The following is a 16,474-nucleotide window of genomic DNA, read 5'->3' as shown; positions in this document are numbered from 1 at the left end:
GTGTGTTCGTACGTGCGCACGCACACACATGTACAGCAGTACCTCAATGCACATTCTGTTATTCCCCCATATTATGTCAATAGTGAAAACTCTGAAATCAGCATGTTTAGTAGTATGCTAAATTCTAAAAGACCTCTCAAAATCATTTCAGAATTGTTTTTCCCAAACCACTACAAAAACCAAACCTAGAAAAGCTATCAGGATTTGTTTGTTAGTCCCTGCCGCCACCAACCTGACCAAGGCATGGTAGAGCACACAGATGGATGATTGGTTCTACAGAGAGGCAGAAATACAGCCAGATGTTCCCACTTGCTAATCTCAGAGGAAGCTTCTTTAGTTCAGGCATTAGGGGCATTGGGTTTGTGTTAAGGGTCTCCCATCCAAAGAGGTAGGGATGTGGCCCGTTGAGAAAGATGGAGCAGATGGAAAGCACAAGACGGCGACCCTAGTGTCTCCGACACAGTTGGGAGGGCTGGGAAGTGTACAGATCATGGGGCACTGAGCCATAACTCAAAAAGGACATGGTATCTGGAGGGCAAGAGAGAGCCCTAGATGCACTGGTGGGAAGAATGGAATGGAGCTCCTGACTAGTTTCCACAGGGTGTCCAAGGATGACTGTTCCGAGTGGGCGGGGAGGGCGGATCCCACAAATGGAAAACTGGCAAGATGGGAATAAATTTCAATGAGAAGAAAATGCTTACATACCCTCTTTTACAGACTGAATTGCCTCCCACCCCAAACTTACACACTGAAGCCCTAACCCCATGTAACTGTATTTGGAGATAGGGCCTGGAGGGAGGGAATGGGATGGGGCCCTAATCCCACAGCCTCGATATCCTTATAAGAGGAAGAGCAGAGATTACCCTTTCATCATGTGCACACAGAAGAAAGGCCATGTGCAAGGACACAGTGAGAAGGCGGCTATCTACAAACGGGGAAGAGAGGTCTCGCTAGAAACCAACCCGGACAGCACCTTGCTCTTGGACTTCCAGCAAAGAACAACTCCAGAACTGAGACAAAATCAGTTTCTGTGGTAAAAGTCACCCACCCTAAGGTATCTGGTTGTGGGAGCCTGAATGAACTAATACAGGCCTTCATCATGCTCTGGGTTGAGTTTGTAAACCAGTGTCAACCAGTGCGACTGCTTTGGAAAGCAAACAGCACATTCACACTGAGAATCAATATGATGTTTGTATGCCTTGAATCTTAAGTTTTAGACACGGTGATTTTTCTTAAAAACTTAAAACTTAGAAAAGCTATATAAAATAATGAGATGCTGAAATCCTTTCTGGCTGTAGCTGGAATATTTAAAGCATTGAGGAAACCTCACGGTGGCCTGGTGGCGGTTGGACTTCTCACATGGCGTCACTGGGTTCCGAGCACAAGCGTCCCGGTGAGTGAGGCGGAAACTGCATGGCCTCTTCTGAATCTGTGTTCATGCCTCTCATTCTTCCTTGTTGGGTCTTCAACTTCTGTGTCAGTAACTGAGACATGCCAGCAACTCTCCCAAGTAAATGAGGCCCTCTGGTCAGGAGCACATGTCCCTGCCATTTTCCTGACACTCTGGTGTACCTTCAAGTTCCCTCCACTGGTGTGGCCCTGCTGGGCAGGAAACGTGTATCTCGCTCACCATGGAGGGTGGCAGTGATACTGTGGGCACCTCCGCATGGTTCCCAACTCCGGGCTGTATTCCTGTGTGTGTTCTTGTGGGGGCAGGAGAGCTGGGGCTGTGTGGGACAAGAGCTTGTGTGACTCAGTTTCAGTCACCTGCCATTTTCAAAGGAGTGCGAAACAGTGTGGTTGGTTCCATTTTTACTGACCTGAACTCAAATTGGGGAGCCTTAACCTTTCCCAGATGCAGTGTTCTCCGATGAGAAGTATCTCCCTAGAGAGTGAACTGTGCCTGACCCACTTCCTGCACTAGATTTAGGGGTAGGAGCCTGTCATTACATTCACCTAAAGAAGCGCATCTACTCAGAACATCTGGTTTCCTTGAGGACAAGACACAACACAAGGAGAGAAGCCCGGGAAAAGGGAGGAGGATAAAACAGCTGACCGGAGGACCAAGGCCACTGAGCCGCCCAGTCCCATCCAGCCACTGGCTGGGTCCCTGTGGCAAATGACCGGAAAGGAGGCTACAGCGAACTGACATATGCCTCAAAAGTCAAATATACACTGGATTTCAAAGGTGCCCTATACAGAAGTAAGCAAAACATCTCATGGGTGGTCTCTTATAGTGGCATGCTGGAAAGGGGACATTTGGGATCTACAGGAACAGGCAAATTATTAATTTCACCTTTCTTCTTGCTTCTTAAATGGGACTATGACAATAGCTAAAGTTACTGATGTGGCCTGCATAGTTTCTACCAGAGACGGCTGTTTTCTTAAGTAGCTTATGAAGTCCGATAAAGGGAGAGGAGGCATTGCACAAGCACACTGGGGACTATGGGAAGACTATTTGTAATAGTTTTCCCCCAGGGGAGAAATTTCAAGTTAACTGGGAACTTACATCCCGGCATTGTGATCAGAAAATCAAACCAACCGACAGAACCCTGATGGTTGGTGACCAAATCCAGCCAATGTAATTTAAGTATGGGTTCTAATGAGGATGGCAAGTCACGGTTCAAGGGTCGTGGTTGTCAGAGAGACTGCTGTGAGCGGATTCAGGATTTAATGTAGTACTGTGGACCCTCAAGATAAAGAACACAGAAACAAAAGCTTCTTAAAACACCAGGAAGAAGACTCAGTGAACAACAATCGAGAGATTAACTCATACATTTCTCAACAGAGATAAACCTTGCAAAACGTAACGTTTCAATGTGGAGGCACTATTGTTGCTAAGATGGTGGCTTAACAAAGGAAAAATATTCCTTTTTTGTGGAACAGCAACATGTGTGTTTTCTAATGCCTCTGAGTCCTGTAGAGGAACTTAGAGCCACCCTGCACCATCCATAAGCACCCCTCCCCAAAACATCACACGTAGTAATGATAAATTCTGTGTATCCGGTTCCTGTATACAGAACGCATTTGTGGGGTTTCTCACTGCTTTGAAAATCCTCGTTTGGAATATCGAATCCTTGGACAGAAGCCATCTCCAGATCGGCTACATTTTGTCCCCCTTTTTCCTGTAGGTTCTGGGATGTGGCATTAGAGGGCACTCATGACAAGGCCCTTAACACGAACGAACTCCACGTTCCCCTTCTGCCTCCAACCTGCTGTCCAGGGATGGGCGACCTAGAGCTCTGGGTTCCCGCAGTCATGTCCGTCCCTTTGGTCGGAGGGCGTCCAGGCCGCAGACCGGGCACCCAGGCTCGTGTGTGCTCATACCAGTGTTTCCGTCAAGGACGGCCGGGTCAGGTCCAGAAGGGACGAGCTGGGGCTTCGGGCTCTGCAGCATCCTGGCCAGTGTGAGGTGGGCCTACACGGTGTGAGTCCTCTGGTGCTTGGTGAGCGACGAGCTGTGCGTGAAGGCCTTGCCGCAGCCCCCACACGTGTAGGGCTTCTCACCTGTGTGGATCCGCCGGTGCTGCGTGAGGTGTGTGCTCTGCCTGAAGGACTTCCCGCAGTGTGGGCACTCGTACGGCTTCTCGCCTGTGTGCGTGCGCTCGTGTTGGCTGAGTGACGAGCTGTGGCTGAAGGACTTGCCACACTCGTGGCACCCGTACGGCTTCTCCTTCGTGTGGATGCGCTGGTGCTCGATGAGCAGTGAGCTCTGGCTGAAGGCGCGGCCGCACGAGCTGCACTCATATGGCTTCTCACCTGTGTGCACGCGCTGGTGCTGCACGAGCGGCGCGAGCTGGCTGAAGGCACGGCCGCATGCGCGGCACTCATATGGCTTCTCGCCCGTGTGGATGCGCTGGTGCTTGGTGAGCGACGAGCTGTGGCTGAAGGCCTTGCCACAGTCGCCGCACGCATACGGCTTCTCACCCGTGTGGATGCGCTGGTGCTGTGTGAGGTGTGTGCTCTGCCTGAAGGACTTCCCACACTGGCCGCACTCGTACGGCTTCTCGCCCGTGTGCGTGCGCTCGTGCTGGCTGAGAGACGAGCTGTGGCTGAAGGTCTTGCCACACTCGTTGCACCCGTACGGCTTCTCGCCCGTGTGGATGCGCCGGTGCTCAGTGAGGAGCGTGCTCTGGCTGAAGGCCTTGCCGCACTCATCGCACTCGTACGGCTTCTCGCCGGTGTGCGTGCGCTGGTGCTGGATCAGCGGTGTGATCTGTGTGAAGGCCTTGCCACACGCGCGACATTCGTATGGCTTCTCGCCCGTGTGGATGCGTTGGTGCTTGGTTAGCGATGAGCTGTGGCTGAAGGCCTTGCCGCAGTCACCGCACGCGTAGGGCTTCTCGCCTGTGTGGATGCGCAGGTGCTGCGTGAGGTGGATGCTCTGGCGGAAGGCCTTGCCGCACTGGCCGCACTCATAGGGCTTCTCGCCCGTGTGCGTGCGCTCGTGCTGGCTGAAGGAGGACCTGAAGCTGAAGGCCTTGCCGCATTCGCCGCACTCATAGGGCTTCTCCCCAGTATGCGTCCTCTGGTGCTGGATCAGCGGGGCAATCTGGTTGAAGGTCTTCCCACACTGAGTGCACTTGTAAGGCTTCTCGCCTGTGTGGATTCTCTGGTGCTTGGTAAGCGCCGAGCTGTTGCGGAAGCCCTTTCCGCACTCGTGACACTCGTAGGGCCTCTCTCCTGTGTGTGTTCGGTGGTGCTCGATGAGAGCTGAGCTGTGACTAAATGCCTTTCCACAGGCCTGGCACTTGTAGGGCTTCTCCTTTGCATACGTTTTTGGTTGAGCATTGAACCCTGGGTCTGGCTTCCCCCTCTTCACGCGTGTCCCCAGCATGTGGAGGCCTTGCCTTTCAGGAGTCATCGCCTGAGGTGGGAGACGGGGGCTTAGAATCAAGTTTTCCCCGAACCCATTCCCCTGCTGCTGCTGCTGCTGCTGCTGCATGGGGGTCCTCACAGGCGTGAAGGCTGCCTGCACCATGCGGCTGTCTTGGCTCTCGTGACTCTGTCCCCAGTGGCCCTTGGCATTGTCACCCTCGGCATACCACAGACCTTCCCACAGGAACCTTTCCACCAGGTCACTGCTGCTTCTTTCTTCCGTGATGTCCTGCTTTGGAGAGGACAGTCTGGTTTTGGGTCTAGTTTCCAGGTCTGAAAGAAACAAAAATAGAGATGCCCCTTAATTCCAGTTTGCGGGGGGGAGAATTTGCAATGGGCGGGTGGCTAAAGACTAAAACTAGTGGTTTGGAAAGGCTGAAGGCACCAGTGGCTTCAACCACTTAAAAATACAGCTTCGCAGATCAGAGGAGGAACAGGAGCAGGGAAAAAGGCACGGGGAATCGTCAGAGACGGGGCACCTGGCAAGGGGAGCGCAGAGAATGAGGGCACGGAGAGGACGCAGGGCAGACAGCGAGCATCCAGGCAAGCATCCGGGGAAGCTGTCAGCAGAAGCCCCAGGCTGGAAGGGGCTGAGCAACGGCCAGGCCCTGGCGAAAGCCGCCCCTGAGTGCCAGGCGCTGATGGAGGAAGACCTGCCTCTCACCGGTGAAGGACCAGCCAGCGCAGCCCTTCCGCTGCTGCTCCAGCTCGGCCAGATCTAGAGAAACCACCAGCTCCTCAGACTGGAGCCGGCTGACGTGTGTACGGCCAGAGGCAGGGATAAGTGACCGGAGGTGAGCAAGAGGACTTGGATCTCGTCTGTTGGGTCTGTTTCAACCACTGGGAGCCCCCAAGGGCACGGCTTCTGTCCACCTTGGTCACCACTGCACCACCACCCACGGCAGAGGCCAGCAGACATGCTGAATGAACAAATGAATGCATCCCCTCCTCCCCCTTCCTGGCAGGACTGCCTTCTGGCCTGGTACCCAGGGTGCCCTGCACAGCCACAGCCTCAGCCTGGCGTCCCCAGCTCAGCACTGGACTGGCTTAAACGTGTGAGGGGGCAACCTGCCATTTACATCACACTCTGATGAAGTGTTCAGGAAAAAAAAAAAAAAAGAGTTCAAGCCAGATGTGGCTGGCAAAACAGTGGTCCCCAATACGGCCACATTCTAATTCCTGGAACCAGTGAGGAAGCGGTCACAAGTGTTCTGATCTGTGAGTGAGGGACACAGGAGGGCCAGAGTGACGGGAGTGATGGGAGAAGACCAGAGTGACGGGAGAAGACCTCAGAGCTGTGCTCACTGGGAGGATGGATGAGGCTGTGGGTCAAGGAATGCGGGCACCTCTGGGAGCTGGAAGGAGAAAGGACATGGGTTCTCGCAGGCTCCGCAGGAGGAATGCTGCCTGCTGCCCCTGGACTGCAGCACCAACACCAACACTGGAACTGGGAGACAGTTCCTGCTGCTTTAAGCCACTAAGCTGCTGGCAATTCATTATAACACTCACAGAAAGCGAATGTCCTAGACAAGGGTTGCTTGCTCCTGAAGCTATAGAGACGTGGTTGTGACTCCTCCTACACACTGGCCATTCTTCCTGGGCCCTGGTGACAGGCTGCTGCTTAAACTAGGTCAGGGCCTGACAGCAGTGCGGGAAAGCTCCACTTCCTACAGAGCTGGTACTGGTCGCAGGAGCTGAGTAAGATGTACCAAGAACACAGCCTGCACAGACATGCGGAAGTGCCCAGATGGGATCTACCAACCCACAGACAGGTGAGTCGTTAAAGATTCTGTGGTTTAAATCTCTGAGGTGAGAGGGTTTGTTACAGAGAAAGAGCAGGCTGCTGCCCCACTCCAGTGCCTTTGCACTTGTTGGTCCTTCCGCCTGGAATTCTGTTCTCCCAGCCTTCTCGAGGTGGCACTGTTCTCATGACTTGGGCTTCAGCTCACACATCACCTCCCTGGAGAGGCTAGCCTCCTCTCTGCTCAGGTCCTCCCCACAACCTGGGGGGGGGAGGGCGCCCCGCGCCCAGCCTCAGTATTCATCATACACCGTAAGTATCTTGTACAGCTATGACTCTACCTGCTTACTGCGTACCCCTTCCCTCACCAAGGATGTCGGCTCACTGAAGGCCTCACTCACAGGAGAACAGGTCCTTGGTGCACGTTTACCGAAGACTGAGTCGTCAGTTCGCTCTGAAGAATTCGAGGGCAGATTGGAGAGAGAGTGCCACGGGGCTGAATGGGCTCCTCCCAGCCCTGCAGGGCTCTCCCCTCACCTGGGCACACATGCTGGGGAACCCCTGCATCTGCCACCCATAGCTCCTCCTGCTCCAGCGGGGAAATGACATTCGGCCTGGGGAGCCAGCATTTTGCTCAATGGGGAGGATCCATGAGTATGCACTGGTATTCTAGGACCCTTCTCATCCTTCTGTCCAGTCCACCTTCCTTCCTCCGCGACCCACTCGGCTGCAGGCCCCAAAGGCCACAGCTGTGGTAGAGGCCCCGATGCCTGGCCCTGTACGGACCCAACCCTGGCTCTGGGCAGGGGGCTGTGTGACCCAGCTCCAGCCAGTCAGAGCTCTGCTGCTCCCCCGACCAACAGCTAGCAACAAGGACCAGTGTGGAGGGGACTTGGCTGCCACACAAGACGACCCACGGGCCTTCCATGGGGGCCCAGGACAAGACACAGATGAGGTACTATGGCAGCTCCCATCACCTCTAGGGGGCCCATCTGTGAATGGAGGCAGAAGGTAACGCACTGGCAAGACTTGGCCCTGGACCCAGATGGAGGAGGTATGAAGGGAGAGGGCTCCTGAGAGACCACAGGAAGACTCAGGTCTACCCTGGGATTCTGCAGTCATGGGACCCACTAGGGCCCTCTTAACCCATGATTTTTGGCTCCTGGCATTTTCAGGTGGGATCTGTAACTTGAAACCAAACATCAGGTCTCTAAAGCCCCAAACTACTCCTAGGCATTTGTTTTTAAGGCCTAGACCTACCCCAACTGTTAAACCAGGAGAATTAGAGTCTGTGCTGGGCGCAGACCATCGGGTGTTCAAGTGTGGCCTTACCCACGGAGACCAGGAGCCTGAAGGTCTCCAGCATCACATCGAGGTACAGGGTCCTCTGAGCAGGCTCCAGTTGCCCCCACTCCTCCCGGGTGAAGTCCACGACCACGTCCTCAAAGGTCACTTGCTCCTGAAACAAATGTCACACACAGGTGTTCTCACCCAGGCCAACCCCAGCGATGGCTGTTAGTGGGAGCAGCTGGCAGACAGGGACAGCCAAGATGAGTGGGGGAGGGGTTTTCTCAGGTCTGAGAATTTGGACCACGTTTTCCCGGGGGTGTGTGTGTCTGGGGGCTCTGCTGGAGAAAAGGGGGTCTTAGCATATAAGAGGACATACCCAAGTCATGCAAACACAGGACCCCTGAAATGCCATCATGGCTGTGACCGAGGAAGGGGCACAAAGCAGCCCCGGGAGGCTGAAAACCTCCCACGAGTCAGGTAGAATGTCCCCTGGTGTCCACAGCTGCAGTCACCAAGCTGCAGATTCCTGTCAGTCTACACTGCCCACAAACAATACCTGAATGCAAAGTGGGGAGAAAGAAAGGAGCCAGTGGAGTGGTGGGAAGAACAAGGGAGTGAACCCAGATGGGAGGGGTGTCCAGTGATGGGACCCCTGGAAACCATTTCTTAGTCTAATTTTGGACATTTACATATTGGGGTAAAAACACAATCCCCAAAGAGAAAGCCTAATGGTGGCTCCTGGGGTGATCCTCGTCACCACCACACTTGTGTATGTTTTCTGAAATTCCTACACAAGGCCAATTTCTTCCGGGATTGGGTTGGGAATTCATGATTTTCTCAAAGGCATGTGAGGGGCAGGGGGGCAGCCATCCCCCACAAAGGCAGTTTCTTCTCACCAAATCAAGTGCTGTGGATGGCTGGGGCGGGGGGATGGGGGCAGAGGCAAAGTCCACGGCTCACCCTGACACTGGGTGTCACTGCCCCGAGTGAGGGACACAGACAGGGTGCCCAAATACTAGATCCTGGCCCAGCAAGCAGCATCTGCCTCTGCTAACATTCCTCCCACCAGAGGCGGGGAGATGTGGGGCAGCAGACGGTGTGAACTAGGCATCTGGGGGTGGTGCTGTCCAGACTCGGCCTGAGACAGATGGGGCTTCAAACTCCAGCCCCAGGTCCATCCTTTAAAGTGCTCTGCACCTCCCTGCCCTCGTCTGTGATTTAGTGAGAATTCCCCAAGGAGGCTGCTGGGAGGCATAAAGAGATTCCCGTGATGTGTGTGCCAGGCCCCGCACAGAATGGGTGCTTTACCTGCGTAAGCCCCCATTCAGGCCGGTGTGCTGGAGGCTCGGGGCGGGGTTGATTTTCTTTGACCAATTTCCCCATTTCTGCTACATTTTCCCCACTTAGTAGGTCTTAGTGGTTCTCTGTAGAGTCCCAGTGAGCGTGGGTCCCTGTTCTGGGCACCGCAGAGGCCAGGTAACAACAGACACACCCCTAGCCACAGGGTGCTCTTGCTCTAGTCGCAGAGTCTGGGAGCTGCTGAAAAAATGGGAGGCCGGGAGGGGCGCTGCGGGAATGGTCATGCAGAGGTCTGCAAGAGCCACAAAGGCACTGGGATGTGTGCTGAGCGCTGGGGACATTTATGAGGGCACGTGGTCTGAGCTGGGCCCAGGTGTGCTGAGCTCAGGCCTGGCTTGGCCACTCCCAGCTGTGTGGCCTCAGGGCTGGGACGTGCTTCTGTGTCCTGGTTTCCTCATTGCAGCCTCCTGGGGCTGATGTGGGTGTAGGATGCGGTGCACCCACCGTGTGTCCAGCACTGACCACAGGCTTTGGCGTATATCTACCCATTCACTGAGCGCCTACTGTGTTCTGGGTCTTTGCACACGGCAAAGATGGTCAGAACTGGTTCCCAAGGCCCTAAGCCTCAGGCCCCCCAACAGCTGGCCTAGGAAACCTTGTTCTCAGTCCTCCAGTTACATATATGTACCTGGCCCTTACGGAAAGTGCCTGGCATGGTTCCATCTTCAGGCCTTTACTCATGGTATTCCCCAGCCTGGAACATTCTTCCTGTGGGCCCTTGATCTCACTCCCAGCCCCCTTGCAGGTCTCTGGGGATCACTTCCTCAGGGAAGTCTTCTGGGCTATACTGGGTAATGCCTGGGGCCCAAGCCATCTTCTTCTGGGCCTCATTTTCTTGCACAACATGTGCCACATTTACATTCCTCATAGGAACTGTAAGCCCCATAGGGATGGTAATTTTTTGCTTGTCTGTTCCTGCACCTGCAATTCCTACAACAATGCCTAGAAGGGCACCTAGTCAATGGCAGGTTATCAAGGGGACTGAGTGGAGTGAGCGAGCTGGGAGTACACCGGAACCCTGTGTCAGGAAAGTGCTCGACACATCAGTGGAATGGACTAGCACTGTCTTCCAGGATAGAACAGGGCAGGTAAAGACTCAGGGAGATCCTCTCGGAGGTGGTGAGGTGGGAGATCTGGGGGAAGATGGAGCTGGCTGGGCACATTCCTGGTGGGGGCAGAGTAAGGGCAAAGGCCCTGAGAGCAGAATGAGTCTGATGGGGGTGTGAGGCCAGGCCTGGGAGGCCTGAGTGGGAGGGTGGTGGTATACTCACCGGGGCCCCAGCAGCGACGAGCCCAGCGGTCATTCCCTCCTTCTCTGGCTTCTTCCAGAAACAGCCAGTTCCTCTGCAGGCGGTTCTGCGGGGGAAGGGGATGCAAGAGACTGGGCAAGTGCCTGTGGTGATCAGAAACCACGCACCCCAGGATGTGCGTGCAAGTAGGAGGGGCTGTGGCTGCTAGAGCCCGGAGTCCTGTGCCCAGGCCAAACTCAACTGCAGCGAAACCTCAGCCTGGCATTCTCCAAGCACCTACTGTGTGCCCAGTGCTACTCCAGGCATTGCTGACAGACTACCTTGAATTCTCCTACCCCATTTCACAAATAGGAAAACTGAGGGCCACGGCTAGCAAAGGGCACACCCCCAGTTGCCCAAATGTTTGATATTTCTGTTACTATGACAGAAAGCTAGATAGGGGGTCTTTGGGTACTGTTTACCTCAGTTTCTCCAACTCATAAAATCAGAGTGGTGAGCCAGCACAGACATTATAGGAATTAAGGTGTGGCAAGGGCTGAAGATGGAGCATGGCACGCAGCAGGATACACATGAAGGCAGTCAGTGCAGCAGGAAAAGCCTCTTACTTCAGTGAGCATCTCCAGAGTACCCACACCTCCTCCCTGAGTGCCCCAGATGAAACTCGGGCCCAAGGTTGTATGCATTTCCCTTGTGGCTCTACCTCCCTTTGACGCTTCCTGTGCTCCCCTGATTCCGGCCCATCCCGTCTGTGCCCCGTTGTCTCCACAGCAGTTTCCAAGATGGGAGTTCTCCCGTTCAGTGATGTGTTGACAGGTTCCTTACCATCTCCCTGATTCCCCTGGGGGCTCTGGGGTATAGGGTGGGGCCTGGCACCCAGGACATCTAAACATGTGCTTGCTGAATTAATGACGGAGCCTGGATGGTACTCAGTAAGACTTTAACATGAGCCCGCTTCCTGGGTCCCCGGCGGCTGGGAGTAAAGTGTGTGCTCTTGGACTCCCTCACGATCATCCAGAGAAGCCGGCTGCTCACTAAGGTGACGCTGCAGGGACGACTTCGCAGGGGGCCTCGGCCCTCCCCACCCTCCAAACCCCGGACGTCCCACCGAAGCAGGGGAAGGCTGCAGGTCAGGTGGCGCGTCTCTGAAGGGTCAGACTAGCTGGTCACTCTGACCGTGACGCCCGTAGCCGGTGGCTCCCACCCCTTTTGCCAAAGCCAGGGCCCCACACTGACCCCAACTCCTACTCTCGGACCCGGGGACACCCCCACTCCTAATCGGGGCCCCGCCCACTCGGCCCCGCCCCCACCGCCCCTGAGGCGACCGGCCCCGGGCTCAAAGCAGGAAAAGGGACTCTCCACAGGCGCGCGCGGGAAGACCCCGGATCTCCTCCGGTCTCGGCCTCTCCCGTTCCGGCCACCCCAGCCTCACTTACCAGCTGGACCGCAGGACAAAGGCCGCGCCGTCACCGGCCGGGTCTGAGCTTGCGCAGGCGGGCGCCCAACTACATCTCCCAGAGGGCGGCGCGCGCACTTCCGGCCGTTTCCGTGCTCGCCTCGCCCGAGTCCGGAGCCGTGGCTACCGCGCTCGCAGTACGAGCTCGGCCTCGAGGACCCACGCCGGCCTTAGCCTCGCCGACCCGCCCTAAAACCCTTCCACGACGCATTCCCTTGTCTGATAACCGGGGACGAAGGCCACGCCCGCCGTTGACCGGGACTGCGCCTGCGCAGGCGGGCGCCGAACTACAACTCCCAGAGGTCCACTCAAGGGCCCGAGTGCCTCTGCCCCGGCCGTCCGGTCGCGCAGAGTTGGAGTTTTGACGCCGGTGCTTGAGGCGCCGTCGGAAGTGTCCGGTTCCCGCGGACTGTGTGGTGGACCCCGCGAACGTCGCCCCCGCACTCGTACCGCGGCCCCTGGCCGGGGACTAGCGTAGAGTGGTCAGGGGGTGAGGGAGGACGCGGAGCAGAGGCCGTGGGAAGACGCCGAGGGGCCCTCTCCGCCGGGAGGACGCGGCCGGGCTGAGGCGGCGGGCGCAGGGCTGGTGAGGGAGGTGAGTTCTCCGGGAGCAGCGACGTGCGGCGTTCATGGTGGACACTGTGCCGTAAACTTTATTGTTGTCCGACAAACTGGAGTATCCGGAAACAGCGGGAAATGCGAGACACAAAATGACACACACCCAAGTTGAAACAGAGACACCACGACCCGATACACGTGCGAGCCGTCGACACTTGCCACCGACCCCCCTCGCGGGCTCCAGGTGTTTAAACTGCTCTTCGTCACTGTCACGTGTGCCTTTGAGCAGCAACGCAGTGTCCAGAGCTCGTGTGTCCGCACTGACGGAATCCGAAGCTGGTGGGACCAGGGCCGGCCGGGCGCCGGGCCCCGAGGACGGCAGCCAGCAGTGGGCCAGGCGCCAGTGGACGGGGTGTGCCTGGTGGCCGTTCAGCCCCACGAGCCAGACTTCCTTTCGCTGATGCGCGGACGGGCCCTGGGGCCGCGAGCGGACATGACTGCCCGAGGTTGAGCCTGGGCACTGGCCCGCTGAGAAAGACTGATTCCAGCCAGGGCAGGCGTGTTGGATCTGAAGCTGAGAAAACGTGTCAAGACGCGGGCGTTTTTTCTTTGTCTGGCACAACAATTTGTAATGACTCTGAAAACAGCAGAGAGACAGTAGGAGTTCTCACATTGGGGAAAAACCTAGCTAGATACCTTTTCTTTACACATAAAGACACTTGAAAAGATTAGGCTGGTTCTCACATGAGTAAAAGACTTTAAATTTCATAAGCCCTACAACACTGGTCGTTACAGAAAAGTACAGATGGCTCAAACACAGAGTGCACTGATGTAAACAAGGCAACGACAAGCTTTTCTTTAAAGTGTCTTGTACATTCATAGACTATAAAGGCTCACATTTGTGATTGTCATACGGAAAGCCCACCTTCTCTATACCACAGTATGAAGTCTTTAAAATATACATAAAATGTCATTTATCAGTTCTCTCACCTGCAAACCAAAATGTGAAAAGATAATTGTTTACTTTTAGTTTCTTCTTCCACGAAATGTGTATGCTTCCCCTTACTTTCCCTTAACTGTATCAGAAGGCATGTACACATTTATGATGAAATATTTTCCTCAGGTCTGGGCCGAGTCCTGGTAACAAGCTTTTGAAGGTGCCACACAGACTTGCGTGCTCATGGGGACATACCCCAGCCCTAATATTGAGCCAGGTTGCCCTGGCCAGCTCCCTTGGGGCTTGCCCCTCTGTTATCTTCCTCTAGCCTCCTAATTGTTGTTTTTTTCCAACCAGCTTTCACAAACTCCAATGCCTGCAGGGGCGAGGCTGTAAACGGATGGGAGCTGATGGTCTCGACCAAGTAGGTGCCATGCGGACAGGTAAGCCTGGTGCACTAGGGCTGTACTTCTCAAAAGAAGCCAAAGATTCGTATTTGTGTGTGAAATCTCAATTCACAGGAAATTCAAAGAGTTCAAAACCACTGTCAATTAAAGAAGATGATCTGAAGGCTAGCTCTGTGTGGCCTTTACCCCTCCAGACCATGTTGTAGCCAGTGGCTGGGGCCCACTCATGCCAATGTCAGCTTCCTCAAACCACAGTGGTCACCACCTGGCTGTGACAGGATTGCACCAGGAGCAGTAGTTGCATCAGGAATCAGTGTAGGTTTCAAGGAATTCTATAATCAAGTCACGGATAGCACGACTTCATTATACTCTTTTTGTTAACTTGTTCAATATATACATTTAAATATATTACAGTGTGCCTTGTGTATATATTTCATCCTTTAAAAAAAAATCATTTTGGGAGACTCTAAACCTAGCAGTACCCAGGTCTCTGCTCCCAGAGGCCCTGGCTGTGGTGGGGAGGAGGGTGGTCTGTTTGCCTCTGGTTCTGGAGCATGAGATGATGAGGACTTGGACTGCACCCAGTACCTGGCCCAGCAGATGCTCTGTAACAAAGTGCTGGAGGACAGACAAGGAGGCTGGGAGGTGTCCCAATGGGAAGCTGTTGGCATCTTGCAGGGGACTCTGGCAGACGAAGGCACAGGGTGAGCCAAGCATGCATGGAGTGAGCAAAAAGAGAAGAGGGGGCTGGTACTCTATCTCACTACAGCTTAAGCAGCATCTTGGGACTAGGCAGTCTGAGTAATTAACTCAATTTGGCTGCTTTGGTCAATCGGGATTCTGAGGAGTGACTCTCTAGGCCCAAGATCCTGGGCCACATCCATGCCTGTGTCAGCCAAGACAGAGAGCGTTGATGGTGGCCTTCCATGGTGCTGTCACCCCATCTCCTCAGAGGTCCAAGTAAGGCTTCCTTGGCTGATCACTGTGGCCCTGCAGTGGGGTCTTGGCAGTGGCTACAGCCCACTTCCTCCTCTGATGACCATTCGCCCATTCTCACTCACTGAGGGCTGCTCTGTACCGGGCACTAGTACAGTGCTGCAGTGAAGACAGTTCTGGGCAGAGCAGGCAGCCCTCGAGGTGAGGAGGCCCAGCATGGCATTCGCTGTGGAGACAGATGGGAACAGAGTGGGTGTGGGTGCAGGAGGCCAGCCTATAACACCCCACTGCTGGGGGCTACTGAAGCAGGAAGGGATTTGAGGGAACTGGTCAGCTGGGCTTTATGTCATCTCAGTGTGTCTATTTCAGAGGGATCCTGCCGGCTGCTGGTATTGGATGGGATTGAGGGGAATGGGCTGGAGGCAGAGTTTGCTTAGAGTCAGCTGCAGACATCCAAAGATGCAGAAAAGAAGACAGAAGAAAGGGAGGCTGGGGCAGTTAAGTGCAGAGGAGAAAAGAGAACAGGGCGATCCTTAGTCCTTGGAGGGTGGAGGGATGGCCTAGGGGAAGCAGTTGGTTTTCTTTCGATCAAGCTTGTCTTTCGACAAGCTCAGTTGAAGGGCTGAGGGACACCAGGCAGGTGTCTCTGGAGGGCAGTTGGTCTGTGGGATGCCCTGGCAGTATCTTCCTAGAACCCCATCTTCAGAGCTGTTAGCATGAGGATGGTTGGGGCCCATGGCAGTGAGGGATCTGACTGACATCTAGTGGGCAGTGGCTCCCACTCTCTCATACAGTTCTGCTCCAACCCAGAGAGCTGTGAATGTACCTCTGGCTTAGGGGGCTTGGAATGAAAGCTGCATTGGAATGAATCTCTGGCCCCCAACAAGGCGGAACACTGGGATTTCTTTGTCCACATATCCTGTCATCTTAAACAAGCCTGTCCATCATGTGTGCTGTATCTGAAGGATCAGGGGCCAACTGTGGGGCCAAGACTCCAACCCTTGCCCCCTGAGCTCCAAGGAAGAAACTGCCTCAGCAGGATGAGAAAGAAGGTGCTTAAAAGAGAGCTGGAGCCCACAAGAAATTAAGGCATGGAGTAGGGCCAGAAGTCCCCAGGGAGGAGGACTTCGAGGATAAGCCAGGATGCTGGAGCGAGCCATGAGCAAGATCTGGAGGCCCAGCTAGTGAGAGTTCCAAGAAGGCAAGGATGGCGAAGGGTGCGAAGGCAGCGGAAGGATCTGCGTGGCCCTGGAGGGTGCTAGGGGACAGAGGCCGCAGGTGGGATGCAGGAGGCAGTTTGGTAGGAGAAGCAGCAATGGGCTGGGTGGGGCAGATCCAAAGGCTTTTTCCAGTTGAAAGGCGACTTATGTGTGATTTAAAGGAGAAGATCTCTGCTTACATGTGGTCAGAGTCAATCCAACACTATTTCCAAGTAAAGTTCCAAAAAACAAAAACAAAAAAAGAAAAATTTGCAAGGCTTTCATTCACCTGGGGCAAGTGGTACCCAGTAATGAAGAGTTGGGGATGGGTGAAAAGCGGAATCCATGTGCACGCAGGCTATCCCCAGAAGTGGTGGGGTAAGCTGAGGTGCTTGGGAGACTGCATGCCTGCTCTTGGGAAATCCGGGGCAACCATAAAGCCAGATTTATGTGGCATCTATGATTT

General features: G+C 54.8%; 1 protein-coding gene across 2 annotated transcripts; it reads right to left on the bottom strand.

The window, feature by feature from the left end:
* Positions 1 to 2,759: 2,759 nt before the first annotated feature.
* ZNF135 (zinc finger protein 135) lies at positions 2,760 to 12,233 on the bottom strand. 2 transcript variants are annotated; one of them, XM_032324638.1, is made up of 4 exons: positions 11,952 to 12,233; positions 10,540 to 10,624; positions 7,952 to 8,078; positions 2,760 to 5,151 (listed from the first exon to the last, which is right to left on the bottom strand). In XM_032324638.1, exons 2-4 carry the CDS (start codon positions 10,570 to 10,572, stop codon positions 3,419 to 3,421), a joined length of 1,893 nt encoding a protein of 630 aa, XP_032180529.1. In that variant the 5' UTR covers positions 10,573 to 10,624; positions 11,952 to 12,233; the 3' UTR covers positions 2,760 to 3,418. The 2 variants fall into 2 exon arrangements, with proteins under 2 accessions (XP_032180529.1, XP_032180528.1); XM_032324637.1 differs by lacking the exon at positions 11,952 to 12,233 and adding an exon at positions 11,219 to 11,945.
* Positions 12,234 to 16,474: the final 4,241 nt, after the last annotated feature.

Source organism: Mustela erminea, chromosome 19, assembly GCF_009829155.1.
Source record: "Mustela erminea isolate mMusErm1 chromosome 19, mMusErm1.Pri, whole genome shotgun sequence".
NCBI classification, from domain to species: Eukaryota; Metazoa; Chordata; class Mammalia; order Carnivora; family Mustelidae; genus Mustela; species Mustela erminea.
This window is presented reverse-complemented; position numbering and strand designations above follow the sequence as displayed.

Coding starts and splice junctions, on each gene's coding strand:
- ZNF135 (XM_032324637.1), bottom strand. CDS start 11,259: ATGGGCCGGAATCAGGGGAGCACAGGAAGCGTCAAAGGGAG. Junction 10,625..11,218: donor ACAGGAAGCGTCAAAGGGAG/GTAGAGCCACAA, acceptor CTTCCCCCGCAG/AACCGCCTGCAGAGGAACTG. Junction 8,079..10,539: donor TCGTCGCTGCTGGGGCCCCG/GTGAGTATACCA, acceptor CATTTGTTTCAG/GAGCAAGTGACCTTTGAGGA.